The 21,402-nt window shown below is 44.0% G+C and overlaps 1 protein-coding gene and 1 long non-coding RNA gene across 10 annotated transcripts in view; both read right to left on the bottom strand.

Annotated features, from left to right (window-relative positions):
• PRR14L (proline rich 14 like) overlaps nt 1–21,402 on the bottom strand; it is a 70,190-nt gene that overhangs the window by 39,725 nt on the left and 9,063 nt on the right. For 6 of the 9 annotated variants that reach the window (XM_032256537.1, XM_032256532.1, XM_032256535.1 and 3 more), the window contains exon 2: nt 15,367–15,891. In XM_032256537.1, the coding sequence (XP_032112428.1) occupies nt 15,367–15,840 (474 nt within the window). In that variant the 5' untranslated portion in view covers nt 15,841–15,891. The other 3 variants (XM_032256538.1, XM_032256536.1, XM_032256534.1) reach the window with 3 other exon arrangements.
• LOC116535495 lies at nt 14,425–15,360 on the bottom strand. The gene is made up of 2 exons (XR_004262229.1): nt 15,081–15,360; nt 14,425–14,781 (listed from the first exon to the last, which is right to left on the bottom strand). It is a non-coding gene; the product is annotated as an uncharacterized LOC116535495 (long non-coding RNA).

The raw sequence follows: 21,402 nt of genomic DNA on the forward strand, positions 1-21,402 counted from the left end.
TTTCGTCTCTTCATTATAGATTTATTCATCTGTCGTCTTTATAATTGGGTTTCTGAGTGGACGTCCAACTTGTTGATTCCCAGCGATAAAATCTGAGCAACCCACTGCGACGGCCAAAACAGCGGCATTAAGATTGATGGTGCTTTTCTGACTCTGCACCAAGAACCGCCGCACCAAGGCAGCGGCAAAACCACCTCGCCGGCCACAAGAGTTGCACTGGCAACCCATGGGGCTCCTCCACTGGGAATCTCCTGGTGCGTGAGCAACAAAAATTTGTCTGTAAGTGTGGCGTCCTCTCGTTCTCTGCGCTTTCACTGGGAGCTACAATCCCAAACTGCTAGTGATCAGCCATCTTGGATCTCTCTCTATTACTATTATTTTTTTAAAGATGGGGTTTCACCATGATGGCCAGGCTGGTCTTGAACTCCTGACCTCACATGATTCACCCACCTCGGCCTCCCAAAGTGCTAGGATTACAGGCTTGAGCCACTGTGCCCGGCAATATTAATTTTTTTTTTTTTGAGACAAAGTTTCACTCTTGTTACCCAGGCTGCAGTGCAATGGTGCGATCTCGGCTCACCGCAACCTCCGCCTCCTGGGTTCAGGCAATTCTCCTGCCTCAGCCTCCCCGAGTAGCTGGGATTACAGGCATGCGCCACCATGCCCAGCTAATTTTTTGTAGTTTTAGTAGAGACGGGGTTTCACCACGTTTACCAGGATGGTCTCGATCTCTTGACCTTGTGATCCACCCGCCTTGGCCTCCCAAAGTGCTGGGATTACAGGCGTGAGCCACCGCGCCCAGCAATATTAATTATTTTTAAGAGACTTCTTTATGACTTTGGGAAATTGGCTAGCAGTCACAAAGATTGGGCACTGAAGGAAACCTCAAATTTAAGTAAGTGTCAACAATAAAAATTTCTACTTATCTAGAATTTGAGTTTGAAAGCTTTTTAAAGTTGTGACAATAACAGAGGTCTAAGAAAATGTTAATGTGCAGATCCAAACAAAACCCTATATATGCCTTCTGAGTCAAGAAACAAATGGCTGGAATATACTTTCAATTTCATTTGAAAGAAAAATATCAAGAAATCAGATGTATCTCAATCCTTAATCATTCTAGAATATCATAAATTCAACCCCCTTCACTGGAGAGAAGTGGAAAATCGATTATACCACCAATGACAACCAGTATTAGGCTGGGTATGGTGGCTCACACCTATAATCCAAGCACTTTAGGAGGCTAAGGCAGGTGGATCACTTGAGGTCAGGAGTTCGAGACCAGTTTGGCCAACACAATGAAACCCAATCTCTACTAAAAATACAAAAATTAGCCAGGCATGCTGGTGGGTGCCTGTATAATCCCAGCTACTCAGGAGGCTGAGGCAGGAGCATCACTTCAACCTGGGAGGCGGAGGTTGCAGTGAGCTGAGATCATGCCTCTGTACTCCAACCTGGGTGACAGAGTGAAACACTGTCTCAAAAAACAAACAGACAACCAGTTTCTTCCTAAAGAAGAAATTCAGGACGGGCCCAGTGACTCACACCTGTAACCCCAGCACTTTGGGAGGCTGAGGCAGGTGGATCACGAGGTCAAGAGATCAAGCCCATCCTGGCCAACATGGTGAAACCCCATCTCTACTAAAAATACAAAAATTAGCTGGGTGCGATGGCATGTGCCTATAGTCCTAGCTACTCAGGAGGCTGAGGCAGGAGAATCGATGGAACCAGGGAGGTGAGGCTGCAGTGAGCCAAGATCAAGTCACTACATGCCAGCCTGGTGACAGAGCAAGAGTCTCCAAAGAAAAACAAAACAGGCCGGGCGCGGTGGCTCAAGCCTGTAATCCCAGCACTTTCGGAGGCCGAGGCGGGTGGATCACGAGGTCAAGAGATCAAGACCATCCTGGTCAACATGGTGAAACCCCATCTCTACTAAAAATACAAAAAAATTAGCTGGGCATGGTGGTGCGTTCCTGTAATCCCAGCTACTCGGGAGGCTGAGGCAGGAGAATTGCCTGAACCCAGGAGGCGGAGGTTGCAGTGAGCTGAGATCGCGCCATTGCACTCCAGCCTGGGTAACATGAGTGAAACTCCGTCTCAAAAAAAAAGAAAAGAAAAACAAAACAAAACAAACAAAAAAAAATCAGGCCGGGCATGACAAATCACCTGAGATCAGGAGCTCGAGACCAGCCTGGCTAACATAGCAAAACCTTGTCTCTACTAAAAATAAAAAAATTAGACAGGCGTGGTAGCACATGCCTGTAGTCCCAGCTACTCAGGAGGCTAAGGCAGGAGAATCGATTGAACCCAGGAGGTTGAAGTGAGCCAAGCCTGTGCACGATCTCAGCTCACTGCAACCTCCGCCTCCCAGGTTCAGGCATTCTCCTGCCTCAGTTTCCCACACCCAGCTAATTTTTTGTATTTTTTATTTTTGGTAGAGATGAGATTTTACCATATTGGCCAGTCTGGCCTTGAACTCCTGACCTAATGATCCACCTGCCTCAGCCTCCCAAAATGCTGGGATTACAGGTGTGAACCACCACGCCTGGCCGATAAACTTAAGATAAATGTTCACACAAATCCCTCTCAACATCAAATGACATAATTGCTAGCTTATATAGCACTCTAAAAACTACATAAGATTTTACAGAATTGGCTCTAAATATAAAAAAAAAACAACTCTATAAGAAGCTCATACATATAATAGTACAATTTGTTTTTCAAATTCACAGTAAACAATTCTCTGCTTTGATCACCCAACATGTCACCTACCTGCCTGCCCACTGTTTTGGAATAAAAATCAATTTATGACACTTCTCCAAAGTTCTGGCAGATTTTAGGAGGGTCTTAAAAGTCCTTCTTACTATTTATCTGTGGTTTTATGTCTTATTTTCCATTAAAAGTTGGCTGTATGTCTTGGAAACAATGCAATTCTCTGATTTGTTCCTATGAGACCAGTATAGATCAGGAAAAAAACACAAATATCTGGAGGGAAATGAAAATGTGCTGAGCTCTTCGGCTTTTATAGCCAAGATAGTTTTTCTTTTTCTTTTTTTTTTTTTTCCTTTCCTTTTTTTTAGCCGGAGTCTCACTTTGTCACCAGGCTGGAGTGCAGTGGCATGATCTCGGCTCACCGCAACCTCCATCTCCTGGATTCAAGTGATTCTCCTGCCTCAGCCTTCCAAGTAGCTGGGACTACAGGCATGCATCACCATACCCCGCTAATTTTTCTATTTTTAGTAGAGACGGTGTTTCACCATGGTAGTCAGACTAGTGTTGAACTCTTGACCTTGTGATCTATCTGCCTGGGCCTCCCAAAGTGCTAGGACTGTAAGCATGAGCCACCGCACCCAGCTGTTTTTGTTTTTGAGACAGGGTCTTGCTCTGTTGCCCAGGCTAGAGTGTAGTGGTGCAATCACAGCTTACTGCAGCCTCAATAACCTGGGCTTAAGTGATCCTCCCACCTTGGCCTCCCAAATGTTGGGATTACACGTGTGGCCACCACACCCAGCCTGTCAAGGTAGTTTTAATCTCCTTAGTTTTAAATCCTGGTATACCTCTGAGCCTGGAGCACTGGTTGTAACCAGACCCCTCTGAGCGCTTCCAAATCTGAGTTTCCCAAACTGGAGGCAGAGGAAGATTGGTGAGGGAAGGTCAGCAATGGTTCCTCTATAGATGGGATCTCCGATACACTAAATTAGGCAATTGTAGGGCCAAATTGCGAAACAAATGAGATACTTCCTACTTCCTGACATTTGTGAAAGTAGCCATGACTACTTTCATACTATACCCATGATTACTTTTAAAATGCTCCGAAATGAAAGAAGCTCTTTTATCTCTAGATGGCTCTCTCAGTTTCCTACACTTGCATATCTAGAAAGGAACAACTATAAAACAGTAACTTTAAATCACCTTTGCACAGCTTAAAATGGAATTTTCCTCTACATATTTGAATTCAGAGTAACACTGGTGACTTCTAGTAGGTAATGCTCATATTAGCTGGTAAAGCATATAACATTCTTCCACAGTGAATTATCCAAAAGAATTGCTGAAATAATTAAAAGAAAGTTCTATCTTAAATCTCAGCAACGTGCTTTGGGTAACTTTCTGTCACATACGTTTTACAACATGCGATGAGAACCATCAGCAAACCTTCACTGGCGGAAATAGTGCTCTAGTAGACCCAGAGAATAGCTTATGACCACCAATGCTGTAACTGTGTCCATGAAGTGTAGAATCTTCACCTGAAATCACTGAAAATTGAATTCTTCCCAACAAGATTTCCTTTTAAGCAAACAGCAAGCTCCTTTACGCTACTGCAAATTTCCTCTAGGATCAAAGACTCCCAGATTAGAAGTAGTAAGCTTAATGGGTACTTAATGCAACAACCTTGCATTTAAGTAAATTCATCTAAATTACACAAGACTGGGACTTTTACGAACACACCATCATAAATTAAGATTCTCCAACAGCATAACATCCTTCAAGGGATCAGCAGCTTGTGCTTCCTTAATGTTCCTTCTCCATATACCTTCAAATAGCTGTTAAAAAATGGATACAGGGCCGGGTGCGGTGGCTCAAGCCTGTAATCCCAGCACTTTGGGAGGCCGAGGCGGGTAGATCACGAGGTCAAGAGATCAAGACCATCCTGGTCAACAAGGTGAAACCCCGTCTCTACTAAAAATACAAAAAATTAGCTGGGCATGGTGGCGTGTGCCTGTAATCCCAGCTACTCGGGAGGCTGAGGCAGGAGAATTGCCTGAACCCAGGAGGCGGAGGTTGCGGTGAGCCGAGATCATGCCATTGCACTCCAGCCTGGGTAACAAGAGCGAAATTCCCCCTCCCAAAAAAAAAAAAAAAAAAAAGACAATTCAGATCCTGCCACTGCACTCCAGCCTGGCTGACAGAGAAGACTCCTTCTTAAAAAAAAAATTCAGAATTTTTTCTGTGTTCGAGTTGATCACAACTAATGTATTGTATCCTAGAATGAAAGCATTTACAACATATTCAACCCAGGTAGGTCTACCATATGGGAAAAAAATATATAAAAAGTTTATATATTTTGGCCAGGCACAGTGGCTCACACCTGTAATCCCAGCACTTTGGAAGGCTGAGGTGGGCGGATCACCGAGCTTGGGAGTTCGAGACCAGCCTGAACAACACGGAAACCCCATCTCTACTAAAAATACAAAATTAGCTGGGCATGGTGGCGCATGCCTGTAATCCCAGCTACTCAGGTGGCTGAGGCAGGAGAATCACTTGAACCCAGGAGGCGGAGGTTGCAGTGAGCCGACATCACACCATTGTACTTCAGCTTGGGCAACAAGAGGGAAACTCTGTCTCAAAAGAAAAAAATTTATGTATTTATGTAAGTTTATGTATTTTAAATATATTTGTGTAAAATGTATATTTTACACAAATATATATGAAAAGCTTAATGCTCTAAGGCTTGTATGTAAGCACCAAAACGAAACAGTAAAAACCATGAATGGTATAAAGAATTCTCAATACTAAATCATCCGTGTGGGATGTCACATGCCCATCTCTGAATATCTTGGTGCACAGTTCTTAAATAAGACCAATCTTTTCCATATCCTGGCTAGTAACCTTTGCATGAATGACAGATTTGGACGTTTCTCCTACAAGAGTGGTGTTCAGAACTGAATACATTCTTTCACAGTTGAGCTTGGCTCTTACAGCTGTCCCTTTCACTGTGCCTGTTCTCAGATAGTTCACCCTCTTTTACTGCCTTTCTCCTCCCCTCCACAACAGTGGGGTGATCTTGATCAAATCCCACAATTACTTGTTACAAATTTTTAATATCTTTTGGACATGATCCTAAGACAGGAAAAAATAATTATTTTTTCACTTGTTTACCTTCTCATTCATGATTGAAATATATATTTCATGATTGGAATATTTAACTTTGTTTTTTTTCTTCTTTTTTCTCAGTTTAAAACTCTGCTGAATAGCTTTTACAAATATTAAGAGCAGTAACAAAAGGGTAAATACCATATGATTCCACTTAAATGATGTACTTAAGAGTAGTCAAATTCATAGAGACAGAAGGTAGCATGGTTGTTGTCAGAGATGGGGAGAGGAGAGAATGGTGAGTTACTATTTAATGAATACTAAGTTTCAGTTTGGGATAATGAAAAAAGTTCTGGAGATGGACGGTGGTGATGGTTACACAAGACTATGAACGCACTTAATGCAACTGAACTGCATATTTAAAAACTGTTGAGGCTGGGCGTGGTGGCGTACGCCTGTAATCCTATCAATTTGGAGGCCAAGGTGGGTGGACCATAAGGTCAAGAGATGGAGCCCATCCTGGCCAACATGGTAAAACCCTGTCTCTACTTAAAATACAAAAATTAGCTGGACGTGGTGGCACGTGCTTGTAGTCCCAGCTATTCGGGAGGCTGAGCCAGGAGAATCACTTGAACCCAAGAAGCAAAGGTTGTGGTGAGCCGAGATCATGCCACCGCACTCCAGCCTGGTGACTGAGTGAGACTACGTCTCAAAACACAACAACAACAACAACAACAACAACAACAACAAACTGCTGAAATGGTAAATCTGGGCCAGGCGTGGTGGCTCACACCTGCAATGCCAGCACTTTGAGAGGCTGAGGTAGGCAGATCACCTGAGACAGGAGTTCAAGAACAGTCTGACCAACATGGTGAAACCCAGTCTCTACTAAAAATACAAAATTAGCCAGGAATGGTGACTCATGCCTGTAATCCCAGCTACTCGGGAGGCTGAAGCAGGAGAATCACTTGAACCCGGAGCAGAGGCTGGAGTAGGCCAAGACCACACCATTGTGCTCTAGCCTGGGCAACATAGTGAAACCACTTCTCAAAAAAGAAAAAAGAAAAAAAAAAAAAAAAAAAAAGGCCAAGCATGGTGGCTCACACCTATGATCCCAGCACTCTGGGAGCCGGAGGCAGGCATATCATGAGATCAGGAGCTCAAAACCAGCCTGGCCAACACATACAAAACCCCATCTCTACTAAAAATACAAAAATTATCCGGGTATGGTGGCGCACACCTGTAGGCCCAGCTACTTGGGAGGCTGGGGCAGAGAACTGCTTGAATCCAGGAGGCAGAGGTTGCAGTGAGCTGAGATTGTGCCACTGTGCCCGTGTGTACACGAGCATACACACACACAGTCCCTCAATTTGGGTTTGATGTTTCCTTGTGAGTAGATTCCAGATATGCCTTTTTGGGGTAAGAACACCACAGAAGTGATGTTGGTTTTCCTCTTGCTGTCCTATTGGAGGCAGTGTCCTATCAAGAGGCACCGTCGTATCATGATGTTAGGGTGCCTCATTTCTAGGGGGTCAAACTTCCATGACTTGGTCCGGGTGGATTCTGCCAGGTTTCTCCATCATGAATTTACTATTCTAAACCTTTGTAACTAATAAATATCTTGTAGGGAAATACTTTGAGACTATGTAAATATTTGTTTCTCAAACATTTAGTCACTGGTTTTTTTTTTTTTTTTTTTGAGATGCCTGTCTTGCTCTGTCACCAGGCTGGAGCATAGTGGCGCGATCTTGGCTAGCTGCAACCTTTGCCTCCCATGTTAAAGCAATTCTCCTGCCTCAGCTCCCAAGTAGCTGGGACTACAGACACGTGCCACAAAGCCCAGCTAATTTTTTATTTTTTGTATTTTTAGTAGAGACGGGGGTTTCACCATGTTGGCCAGGATGGTCTCGATCTCTTGACCTTGGGATCCACCCACCTCAGCCTCCCAAAGTGCTGGGATTACAGGCATGCACCATCACTCCCGGCCTAGCCACTAGCTTTAACATCTATTAATGATTCTTGCTTGAGATAATTATTACTGCAATGGTTGCCAGACAGTGCCTTTCTATTTCCATCATTCCGTCTGTATTTATTAACTGGAATCCCATAAGACTTTTAGTTTCTCACTTTTTTTTTTTTTTGAGACGGAGTTTCGCTCTTGTTACCCAGGCTGGAGTGCAATGGCGCGATCTCGGCTCACCGCAACCTCCGCCTCCTTGGGTTCAGGCAATTCTCCTGCCTCAGCCTCCTGAGTAGCTGGGATTACAGGCACGTGCCACCATGCCCAGCTAATGTTTTGTATTTTTAGTAGAGACGGGGTTTCACCATGTTGACCAGGATGGTCTCGATCTCTTGACCTCGTGATCCACCCGCCTCGGCCTCCCAAAGTGCTGGGATTACAGGCTTGAGCCACCACGCCTGGCCCAGTTTCTCACTTTTAAATTAATTATTTAACATGGACTCATAGGTATTTGTTTTATTCTATGAGTACTACAGGTTGCTGTAAAAGTAACTGCAGAATAATTCATCACTATCATTTATTTTAAGCTCAAATCATCCCATACTTGGCCACTGGGAGCCCCTTCAAGTTGGCTGCTGTGTCCTTTTGTTATATCCCCATAATTTTCTGAGCATTTGGCCACAAATTATTCTAGGCACCTCTTGCATTTTTCCCTCTCCTGTCTTGGAACAGCCATTTCTCCAAGGAATCTTGGCTCCTTTTATTGGAAAAAAGTATTTAGAAGCCAAGACTAGGTATGCTCATTGCTACAAGGTGTCTGTCACTACTTCTAGGCCCTATCTTATACACTCACATATTGCCATCTCTATGTGTATATATTAAGAACCCCAAGTTCATACTGGTAACTCCAATTCCAATTCAACACCACAGGGTTCATGTTCGCCACCCCTCCTTTCTAATTACTTTCTCTGAGAGAAAGCTGGCTCTCATTATCCACAATACGTTTACTTATTTCCCCAGCCTAGAATACATATAAGTATTTTGTTTAGAAATGGCTAAGTCAACCACTTCTCCTGGACTCCTTGATAGTCTGTTAGTGGGAGATCCTTTAAAAAAAAAAAAAAAGGGAAAAAAAAATGGCTAAGTCCTAGCCCTGTGAGAAACAAATTTACTAATATTTTCCATTATTTTTTTGTTTTAGTCTTTAAGAGGATATAGTTGAATTACTGTTTGCTAAAGTAATGTGGGCTAACCTCCCCATTGGTTTTATTCCTAATTTGTAATACAGTTAGACTTGTGCTGGGCACACTGGCTCACGCCTTTAATCCCAGCACTTTGGTAGGCCGAGGCAAGTGGATTACATGAGGTTGGGAGTTCAAGACCAGCCTAACCAACAAGGAGAAACCCCGTCTCTACTAAAAGTACAAAATTAGCCAGGCATGGTGGCGCATGCCTGTAATCCCAGTTACTCGGGAGGCTGAGGCATAAGAATTGCTTGAACCTGGGAGGCAGAGGTGTGGTGAGCTGAGATTATGCCACTGCATTCTAGCCTGGGCAACAAGAGTGAAACTCTATGTAAAAAAAAAAAAAAAAAAAAATTTAATTTTGGGAACTGTCCCACACTAGAGTTTGTCAAGTTTTTTTTCTTTTTTTTTTTTTTTTTTGGAGACGGAGTTTCACTCTTGTTACCCAGGCTGGAGTGCAATGGCGCGATCTCGGCTCACCGCAACCTCCGCCTCCCGGGTTCAGGCAATTCTCCTGCCTCAGCCTCCTGAGTAGCTGGGATTACAGGCACGCGCCACCATGCCCAGCTAATTTTTTGTATTTTTAGTAGAGACAGGGTTTCACCGTGTTGACCAGGATGGTCTCGATCTCTTGACCTCGTGATCCACCCGCCTCGGCCTCCCAAAGTGCTGGGATTACAGGCTTGAGCCACCGCGCCCGGCTAGTTATTTTTCAAGTATGAAGTTAGAACTATACCAAAAGATATACTTACAGAAGTGCCAGTTCCTCCTACCCTTTCTTGTTTTTTCCTTTTCCTTTTCTTTTTCTTAATGCTAAACACCTGCTTTCCTTCTAGGAGTCGAAAATTTTGCTATGTGCCAGGCAGAGGATGTCCACGCAACCAGTCCCCAGTAAAATCCCTGGGCCCTGACCCTCTAACAAACTTCCATGGTAGACATTATTTCATATGTGTTGTCACAATTTATTCCTTGAGGAGGTTAAGTGTGTGTGACTCCACTAGGAAAGGACTCTTGGAAGCTTACGCCGGATTTTCTCTGGACTTTGCTCTATGACCCCTTCCCTTTTGCTGATTTTCTTTTTATCTTTTCACTGCAATAAATTGTAGCTGTGAGAACAACTAAATGCCAAGTCCTGTGAGTTTCAGCAAATCTCAAAACCTGCATGTGGTTTTGGGGACCCCTGACACACCTGGAAATCACTCCATATCAGCATATAGAGGTCTTCCTCATACTTTATTACAGCTGCATAATACTCCATGTATGGACATCTCTTATACCATAATTTATTTAACTGCTCCTATATACGGGCATTTAGGCAGTTTCCAATATTTTGCAATTATAAACTACTGAAAAGAACAACCTCGTGCATATGCACTGTTATACTGCTAGAAGTGCATCTTTTTTTTTTTTTTTTTTTTTTTTTTTTTTTTGAGACGGAGTTTCGCTCTTGTTACCCAGGCTGGAGTGCAATGGCGCGATCTCGGCTCACCGCAACCTCCGCCTCCTGGGTTCAGGCAATTCTCCTGCCTCAGCCTCCTGAGTAGCTGGGATTACAGGCACACGCCACCATGCCCAGCTGAATTTTTGTATTTGTAGTAGAGACGGGGTTTCACCATGTTGACCAGGATGGTCTCGATCTCTTGACCTCGTGATCCACCCGCCTCGGCCTCCCAAAGTGCTGGGATTACAGGCTTGAGCCACCGCGCCCGGCCCGAAGTGCATCTTTTAAGGTAGGGTTTCCTTGAAGTGCTGGGTCAATAGGTCAATGCACCAGTAGTTTTGTTAAATGTTGCCAAATTATTCAGAAAGGTTGCATCAGTTTGCATTCACACCAGCAATGCATTAGAATGTGTTTCCTCACAGCCTTGCTAACCAGACAACATTGTCATACATTTTCTTTCTTCTTCTTTTTTTTTTTTTTTTTTTTTAGTAGAGTTGGGGTTTCTCCATGTTGGTCAGGCAGGTCTTGAACTCCAGACCTCAGGTGATCCACCTGTCTCGGCCTCCCAAAGTGCTGGGATTACAGGTGTGAGCCGCCACGCCTGGCCTATATTTTCCTTTTCACCCATCTGATAGTCAAAAAGTGGTACCCTTAAAGGGAAGAAGGTGGTCTATCAGGTTAACTTTACATTTCTCTAATTACATAAGGCTGACCATCTCTTATGTTTAACCACCAAACACTTGTTACATACACACACACACACACACACACTCACTCTCTCTCTCTCTCTCTCTCTCTCTCTCTTTCTTGCTCTCTCTCTCTCCCTTCTCATTTTTCTTTTTCTTTGAAGATAAAAGCCTCTCTGTCGCCCGGGCTGGAGTACAGTGACATGACCTCGGCTCACTGAAACATTCACATACCAGGTTCAAGCAATTCCCTGCCTCAGCCTCCTAAGTAGCTGGGATTACACATGCCTGCCACCAGACCTTGCTAATTTCTGTATTTTTAGTAGAGATGGGGTTTCACCATCTTGGTCAGGCTGGTCTTGTACTCCTGATCTCATGATCCACCTGCTTTGGACTCCCAAGGTGCTGGGATTACAGGCGTGAGCCACAGCGCCCAGCCCAAGTCTTCTCATTTTTCTATTTGGCTTTGGTTCTTCATTTCTCAATTCAAGAGTTCTTTATATATTACAAATATAGGCCCTTTATCTCTGATACACATTGCAAATATGTTCTTCAACTTGTCAGTTGTCTTTTGACTGTCTGATATTTTGCCAATCTAGCAAGAGCTCTTATAAATTGAGATCAGGGGATGCCTGGGGTTTGCAAATCTTAAATGGTATGCAACCATTTCCCCATTAAGTACTTATGTTTCTTTTCACTTGTGGAGATCACTTTTTGAAACCAACTACAAAACATTAACATTTGTATCTATTAAATTTCATTCTGCTTTATACAATTCAAAATGGAATATACCTCTGGTGGAGCTGGGAGGCAGAAAAGGGATGCTTTAAAAAAAGAACAGGGAGGGCCGGGTGCGGTGGGTCATGCCTGTAATTCCAGCACTTTGGGAGGCCAAGGCGGGCGGATCAAAAGGTCAAGAGATTGAGACCATCCTGGCCAACATGGTGAAACCCCGTCTCTACTAAAAAATACAACAATTAGCTGGGCGTGGTGGCGTGAACCTGTAGTCCCAGCTACTTGGGAAGCTGAGGCAGGAGAATTGCTTGAACTGGGGAGGTGGAGGTTGCAGTGAGCCAAGATCTCGCCACTGCACTCCAGCCCGGAGTCTGGTGACAGAGTGAGACTCTGTATCAAAAGAAAAAAAAAAAAAAACAGGGAGATAGTAATCTAGTTCTTAGGTTGGTTGTTATGTAAACGTGCATGTATGTCTGCAGATATACATACATAAATGCATATGGGTGTTGTATTCATTATACTTTATGTGTTATTACACATGCTTTTATATAATATTACATTAAGAAATCTTTCTCTCCTGAAGTGGCAGGTCCCTGAATTGGTTAAAAAAAAAAAAAAAAAAAAAGCGGCCGGGCGCGGTGGCTCACACCTGTAATCCCAGCACTTTGGGAGGCCGAGGCGGGTGGATCACGAGGTCAAGAGATCGAGACCATCCTGGTCAACATGGTGAAACCCTGTCTCTACTAAAAAAATACAAAAATTCAGCTGGGCATGGTGGCGCGTGCCTGTAGTCCCAGCTACTCAGGAGGCTGAGACGGGAGAATTGCCTGAACCCAGGAGGCAGAGGTTGCGGTGAGCCGAGATCGCGCCATTGCACTCCAGCCTGGGTAACAAGAGCGAAACTCCGTCTCAAGAAAAAAGAAAAAAAAAAAAAAAAGAATCTTTTCTTGTTAGACTCAGCCCATCACACCAAGAAGTAACAATAAAAACTTCCGGATCCTTAGTCTTTTACCTATTTAATTGTATTTTTACTTTCTTTTTTTTTTAATTATATTTTTAAAAGGGCATCACAGCATAAACTCAGATAACATGTTTAAATGTTACTTAATGTTCGTTCATTCCTAATCACAGTCAATGTATGAAGCCCACTAACAACAATTAACTGGTTTTCATCCTGTGTAAAGAAATGATGTGGCTGGGCACGGTGGCTCAAGCCTGTAATCCCAGCACTTTGGGAGGCCGAGGCGGGTGGATCACGAGGTCAAGAGATCGAGACCATCCTGGTCAACATGGTGAAACCCCGTCTCTACTAAAAATACAAAAAATCAGCTGGGCATGGTGGTGCGTGCCTGTAATCCCAGCTGCTCAGGAGGCTGAGGCAGGAGAATTGCCTGAACCCAGGAGGCGGAGGTTGCCGTGAGCCGAGATCGTGTCATTGCACTCCAGCCTGGGTAACATGAGTGAAGCTCCGTCTCAAGAAAAAAAAAAGAAATGATGTAAGTATCAAGAGCGGGATGGGAGCCTACTCCAGGCAGCCCAAAGAACATGAATTTGTTAGTGGGTCTAGAGCAGGGGTTGGCAAACTACAGCCCTAAGGTCAGCAGGCTGTGCTAATAAATAAAATTTTATTGGAATACAGCCACATTCATTCATTTACGTATTGCCTCTATCCACTTTATGCTACAATAGCAAAGCTGAGTTATTCCAAAAGAGAACATATGTGGCTAGGCCCAGTGGCTCATGCCTGTAATCCTGCACTTTGAGAGGCCGAGACGGGTGGATCACAGGACAGGAGTTTGAGACCAGCCTGGTCAACATTTTGAAACCCTATCTCTACTAAAAATACAAAAAAATTAGCTGATCGCGGTGGCTGGTGCCTGTAATCCCAGCTACTCGGGAGGCTAAGGCAGGAGAATCGCTTGATCCCAGGAGGTGGAGGTTGCAGTGAGGTGAGATCACACCACTGCACTCCAGCCCAGCGACAGTGCAAGACTCCATCTCAAAGAAAAAAAAAAAAGGAGACCATATAACCTACAAAGCCTAAAATATTTACTACGTGGACCCTGATAGAAAAAGTTTTCCGACCCCTGGCTTAGAAAACCATCTAGAGCAGAGAGTTCACTGGGCAGGTACATTCCTTTTAAGAATTTAGAGCGCCTGGCCAGGCATGGTGGCTCCTGCCTGTAATCCCAGCATTTTGGGAGGCCGAGGTGGGCAGATCATCTGAGATAAGGGGTTCGAGACCAGCCTGGTCAACATGGTGAAATCCCACCTCTACTAAAACTACAAAAATTAGCAGGGCATGGTGGAAGGCACCTGTAATTCTAGCTGCTGAGGCAGAATAATCACTTGAACCCCGGAGGCAGAGGTTGCAGTGAGCCTAGATCATGCCACTGCACTCTAGACTGGGCAACAGAGTAAGACTCTGTGTCAAAAAAAAAAAAAAAAAAAAAGAGGAATTTGGGGGAGTTCAGCTTAATGGTTCATGCCTGTAATCTCAGCACTTTAAGAAGCTGAGGTGGAAGGATTGCTTGGGCCCAGGAATTTAAGGCCGGCCTAGCCTTTTTTTTTTTAAAAAAAAAAAAAAAAAAAGGAATTTGAGAACATCACACTATCACAGCTCACTATTACTCTCAACTAACCCACCTCTCTGGGTATTTCAAGTGTACACTGGCTTGGCACGGTGGTTCAAGCCGTAATCACAGTTATTTGGGTGGCTGAGGCAGGAGAATTGCTTGAACCTGGGAGGCAGAGGTTGCAGTGAGCCAAGATTACACCACTGTACTCTTGCCTGGGTGATAGAATGAGACCCTCTCAAAAAAAAAAAAAAAGCCTCCCTTCAAAGGTTTCTCTGCAATACCTCACTTCAACCTACCAAAATGTAAGGACTGAGTATAGATACCATTTCTTTTTTTTTTGGGACGGAGTTTCGCTCTTGTTACCCAGGCTGGAGTGCAATGGCGCGATCTCGGCTCACTGCAACCTCCGCCTCCTGGGTTCAGGCAATTCTCCTGCCTCAGCCTCCTGAGTAGCTGGGATTACAGGCACACGCCACCATGCCCAGCTAATGTTTTGTATTTTTAGTAGAGACGGGGTTTCACCATGTTGACCAGGATGGTCTCGATCTCTTGACCTCGTGATCCACCCACCTCGGCCTCCCAAAGTGCTGGGATTACAGGCTCGAGCCACCGCGCCCGGCTAGATACCATTTCTTAACATCAAATGCTGAAATACCACATGATTTTCAAACTCAACATTCCATATACAGTTGCGGCTTCAGAGAAATGACACTTTTTCACTAAGCACTTCCTCTCTTCAAGTGTCTGATGTGACACAAATGTTTTAAAAGATCATCAAAAAAGGGAACCTCGAAATCAACATTTTGAAAATGTTTCAAGAATAAATCATAAGCTAACCGTCAGCATCTATATTTTATCAAGAGAAAGCTGACATTCGCCCTCAACTCCTCTGAATCCAGATTTCATTTCTTACCTGACTTGGGCTAATCTTTTCTTCAGCAGCTGTGGAATGTTGATGTGGATCTTCCTTTGTTCCCTCAGAGGGTTCTTTTATAATTTTCGCCTGCCCCCCTTGATCTCTGAAGACCTTTGGCTCCATGCTCTTGCTTCTGTTTGCCCTATCCAAGATCCCAGAAGCCACAGAACCTCCTGCTGTGGAGTCCACTAGCCCATATCGCCCAGGCTCACTCCCATGATCCAAGGTCTCATAGTTTTCTTCACAACAACTCTCCGCATGAGTCCTCTGCAGCTCCAAGGGCAATGCCCTACTCTGACTTAAAAGAGAGCTTGAGGCTCCAGGTTTTACATCTGGAATCACACTTGGCTCAGGGTCAGCATGAAGCTCTTTGGAGACGCTTACTGGGAGTTCAGAGTATAATTCCTGTACCACGGCAGACATGGAGGAATCAAGTGGAACTGGCTGAGTCTCTACTCCAGATGACAGCATTAGGGCAGATGTAGATTATGTAGTCAAGCCTTTTACATCAAACGATTCACCCTGACACAAATCAAAGGAAGGGATAAAGTTTAAAACCTTGATAGGTTAGAAAGGCTGCCTCAGTTCAAACTGGCTACAATGAAGAAAATAAACTCTACTTTAAATGCCAGCATTATCTGGCACCAAAAATTTCTCCTTAATAGACTATGAATTTGTAGAAAAATAAATACCTTAAATTTAATACACATCTGTCTAACCTCAATTAAAATACTGCCTTATAAACAATTCTCAATTTAAACATGAAGGGCCAGCAAATGTAGATGAGAATAAGGCTGTCTAAAGCATCCAAGGATAGACCTGATGTAAATTAGAAAATTAAGACGATTTTGTTTGTTTTCATGGGCATGAACCTCACCTGTTTTGTTCACTGCTATATCCCCATGTTATCCCACAGTATTTACTCAGCAAATAATTGTTGAATGAATACATACTGAGGGATTCTGGAAAATTTCATATACAGACTTTTCCTTTTTGAGGGAGGATAGGAAAAAAGTAGAATTCCATTCCTTTACTGCTTACTAAATATTTGAGCTCTCTCTACCTAGGCTAGCACGAGACACTACTAAACCAGCCCCTTTGCAGAATCCTTCCTGATTTCTATCCTGCATCTTGAGATTTTCCAAGTGTTTTCACAGTCATCACTCATTTGATTCTCACAACAACCCTTTGAGGTAAGCAGGGCAGCTATCAGCTTCTTGTTATACATCCTAACACCACACCTGAGGAGGTTAAATATGACCTGCCTAAAATATTACATGGTTACCTGAGAGGATGGAGGTGGGGGGATATCTAGAAAGAGAGCTTCCACTGTGTTGGTAATGTTTCATTTCCTGCATTGAATGGTAGCAACAGGTTACTTGCTGAAACACTTATATCTAAGTAGTTTGTAACACTATATTATATAAGTAGTCAAAACACACATATACTCAGGACCAGAGTTTCTTGGCTTGTAATTTTTTAGATTTAGTCTATGAAACATGCTGCTTCCACAACAACAAAATACACTTTGACCATTCGGATTAGTCTGAATGTTTACAGGCCTTGAAATAAATCTTGCCTAAGTGGGGGGAGGGGGATCTGCTTTGACCTTACCAAGGCAGAAAATGGTTAATCAGATGAGATACTTCATGCTTTCCTATTTTTTTTTTTTTTGTTTTTGGTTTTGTTGAGATAGGATCTTGCTCTGTCACCCAGGCTAGAGTACAGTAGTGTAATCATTCCTCACTGAAGCCAGACTCAAGTGATCCTCCTGCTTCAGCCTCCTGTAGCTGGGACAGGTGCACACCACCACATCTAGCATTTTTTTTTTTAGACAGAATCTTGCTCTGTTGCCCAGGCTGAAGTGCAGTGGCATGATCTCAGCTCACTGAAACCTCCGCACCCTGGGCTGAAGCACTTCTTCTGCCTCAGCCTCCCAAGCAGCTGGGACAAGTGCACGCCACCACACCTGGCTAATTTTTGTGTTTTCAGTAGAGATGGGTATTCACCATCTTGACTAGGCTGGTCTCGAATTCTGACCTCATGATCTGCCCACTCCGGCCTCCCAAAGTGCTGGGATTACAGGCGTGAGCCACAGTGCCCAGTCACACCCGGCTAATTCTTTTTTTGGTGGAGACGAAGTTTTGATATGTTGCCAAAGCTGGTCTCCAAATCCTCAGCTCAAGCAATCCTCTTGCTTTCGCCTCCCAAAGTGGTGGAATTACAGGCAGGAGCCACCATGCCTGTAATGCAGTCAAAACAAACACATACTCAGGACCTTGATACTCTTGTAGTACTTTGATACTCTGTAGTACAAGAGTATCAAGTACTCTTAATTAACCAAGAAAAGATTAGTTTTAATGAAGCTTCCCAAAGGTAAAAGAACATAACGTTGTAATACTGACTTAAATACAAGAAATGGTAAGAAATCAGATTGCTAGTCCATGATGTTTAGGTAACACACAAAGACAAATTTAAAAAACTGAACCCAAAACATTAGGCTGGGCACAACAGCTCATGCCTATAATCCCAGCACTTTGGGAGGCTGAGGCAGGTGGATCACTTGAGGTCAGGAGTTCGAAACTGGCCTGGCCAATATGGGGAAACGCTGTCTCTACTAAAAATACCAAAATTAGCCAGGTGTGGTGGTAGGCTCCTGTAATCCCAGCTACTCAGGAGGCTGAGGCAGAAGAATCACTTGAACCCAGAGGCAGAGGTTGCAATGAGCCAAGATCATGCCATTACTCTCCAGCCTTGGCAACAAAGAAAGACTCCATCTCAAAGAAAAACATGAACAAACAACAAAACAAAACATTACCAAGGAGAGATAAACTGTTTGTATAGTAGAACAAGAATCAAATGAGATTCTGGATGTGAAAAGCTTTCATAAACAGTGCTGTGAGGCTGGGCGTGGAGGCTCATGCTTGTAATCCCAGCAATTTAGAAGGCTGAGGTGGGTGGATCACCTGAGGTCAGGAGTTCCGAGACCAATCTGGCTAACATGGTGAAACCCTGTCTCTACTAAAAATACAAAAATTAGCCAGGCATGATGGCGGGTGCCTGTAATCCCAGCTACTCAGGTGGCGGAAGCAGGAGAATTGCTTGAAGCCGGGAGGCAGAGGTTGCAATGAGCCGAGATTGCGCCACTGCACTCCAGCCTGGGAGACAGAGCAAGACTCTGTTCTCAAAAACAGTGCTGCCGGGCGCGGTGGCTCAAGCCTGTAATCCCAGCACTTTGGGAGGCCGAGGCGGGTGGATCACGAGGTCAAGAGATCGAGACCATCCTGGTCAACATGGTGAAACCCTGTCTCTACTGAAAATACAAAACGTTAGCTGGGCATGGTGGTGTGTGCCTGTAATCCCAGCTACTCAGGAGGCTGAGGCAGAAGAATTGCCTGAACCCAGGAGGCGGAGGTTGCGGTGAGCCGAGATCGCGCCGTTGCGCTCCAGCCTGGGTAACATGAGTGAAACTCCGTCTCAAATAAAAAAAAGTGCTGAGAGACATGCATCCCTTTTAGATCTAGAATCTTCCCCTTTCTCCTTCAGCTCCAGATAGAGAAATATATTTCTAGGGGCACTTCAGATTTTAGGCTGTGCACACATGTGTGTGAGTGAGTGTGTGTGTGTGTGCGCGCGCGCGTGTGTAAAGGTAGGGGATGGGGGAAGTTAAACAGAGATAATGAGGAATTGCTATTTGATGCCAAAAAAAGTAGGAAGTGCTCAGTTTTAATTTGCTTCAGCTTTCCTTTCCCAACAACATACATAGTCCAGTTTTCAGCTGTCACACCACATACAGATTTGAAGAGTAAATGCAGTATAAGGGCAGATTTTTCGAAGGAGATGGATGCCTTTGGTATCTGCCACCTTATGCATCTGACCCTGCCTACCACAGAAATGAGGGAGTTCTTAAAACTTAATCCTTGACTCCTCCCTTTTTAAACTCCACTTTCTTGATAACCTCACATTTTTCTGCAGCCTCTGTCATGAGGATGACTCAAAACTCTTCCTTTTTATTATTATTATTTTTTGAGACAGAGTCTTGCTCTGTTACCCAGGCTGGAATGCAGTGATGTGATCTCGGCTCACTGCAACCTCTGCCTCTGGGTTCAAGTGATTCTTCTGCCTCAGCCTCCTGAGTAGCTGGGATTACAGGCATGTGCCACAATGCCCGGCTAATTTTTGAATTTCTAGTAGAGATGGGGGTCCACCATGTTGGCCAGGCTGGTCTCGAACTACTAACCTCAACTAATCCACCTGCCTTGGCCTCCCAAAGTGCTAGAATTATAGACGTGAGCCACTGCACCTGGCCTAAAAGTCTTCCTTTAAGCACAGAGTTACCATAGGCCTCAGCAATTCCCCTCATAGGTATATATGCACAAAACAAATGTCCACATAAAAATCTGTATACAAATGTCCTTAGCACCACTACTCACAGTAGTAAAAAAGTAGAAACAACCCAAATATCCATCAATTGATGACCGGATGAACAAAATGTGGTATAGCCATACAATAAAATATTATTCAGCCATAAAAAGGAATGGAGAACTAATACATGTTACAACATGAATGAAGCTTGAAGACATTATGCTAAGTGAAAGCCAGTCACAGAAAATCACATATGACAAGCACCCATTTATAGAAATGTCAAGAATAGGGAAATCTTACTGTGAACCCAGCTACTAAGTGGGAAGGATCACCTGAGCCCAGGAGTTCAAGTTAAGCCTGGACAATATAGTGAGATTCGGTGTCCCCCGCCCCCCGCCAGCGCAAAAAAAAAAAAGTAAAAAGAAAAGAATAGGTAAATTTGTAATCTACAGGATAGAGACAGAAAGTAAATTAATAAGAACTGGGTGCCGTGGCTCACACCTGTAATCCCAGCATTTTGGGAGGCTGAGATGGGCAGATCACAAGGACAGGAGATCAAGAACATCTTGGCCACTAACATGGAGAAACTCCGTCTCTACTAAAAACACAAAGATTAGCCAGGTATGATGGCACATGCCTGTAGTCCCAGGTACTCTGGAAGCTGAGGCAGGAGAACCCTTGAGCCTGGGAGGCAGAGGTTGCAGTGAGCTGAGATCATGCCACTGCACTCCAGCCTGATGACAAGAGTGAAACTGTCTCAAAAAGAAAAAGAAAAAAAAAAAGAAAAAGAAAAAAGTAGATTAGTAGGACTGGGATTCTTCGAGAAATTGGGAGTGGCAGCTGATGGACACAGTTTCTTTCTGGAGTAATAAAAATGTTCTAGGCCAGGCGCGGTGGCTCAAGCCTGTAATCCCAGCACTTTGGGAGGCAGAGGCGGGTGGATCACGAGGTCAAAGAGATCGAGACCATCCTGGTCAACATGGTGAAACCCTGTCTCTACTAAAAATACAAAAAAATTAGCTGGGCATGGTGGCGTGTGCCTGTAATCCCAGCTACTCAGGAGGCTGAGGCAGGAGAATTGCCTGAACCCAGGAGGCAGAGGTTGCGGTGAGCCGAGATCGCGCCATTGCACTCCAGCCTGGGTAACAAGAGCGAAACTCCGTCTCAAAAAAAAAAAAAAAAAAAAAAAAAAAAAATGTTCTAAAGTTGATTATGGTGATGGCTGTAGAACTCTGTGACCATACCAAAAATCACTGTCTTGTACAATTTAAATCAGTCAATTGTATAGCATATGAATTAAATCTTAACAAAGACGATTTTTTTTTTTTTTTTTTTTTTAAAGAAACCTGGCCAGGAGCAGTGGCTCACACCGGTAATCCCAGCATTTTGGGAGGCTGAGTTGGGAAGATCACTTGAGGTTAGGAGTTCCAGACCAGAATGGCCAACATGGTGAAACCCCATCTCTACTAAAAATCCAAAACATTAGCCGGTTGTGTTGGCGTGCAGCTGTAATCCCAGCTACACGGGAGGCTAAGGCAAAGAATCGCTTGAACCTGGAAGGCAGAGGTTGCAGTGACCTGAGATGCGGCCACTGCACTCCACTGGGTGACACAGTGAGACTCTGTCTCAAAAAAAAAAAAAAAAAAAAAAAAGGCCGGGCGCGGTGGC

The sequence above is a fragment of the Sapajus apella genome, unplaced genomic scaffold, assembly GCF_009761245.1.
Source record: "Sapajus apella isolate SASKATOON/1434 unplaced genomic scaffold, GSC_monkey_1.0 scaffold95, whole genome shotgun sequence".
Lineage (NCBI taxonomy): Eukaryota > Metazoa > Chordata > Mammalia > Primates > Cebidae > Sapajus > Sapajus apella.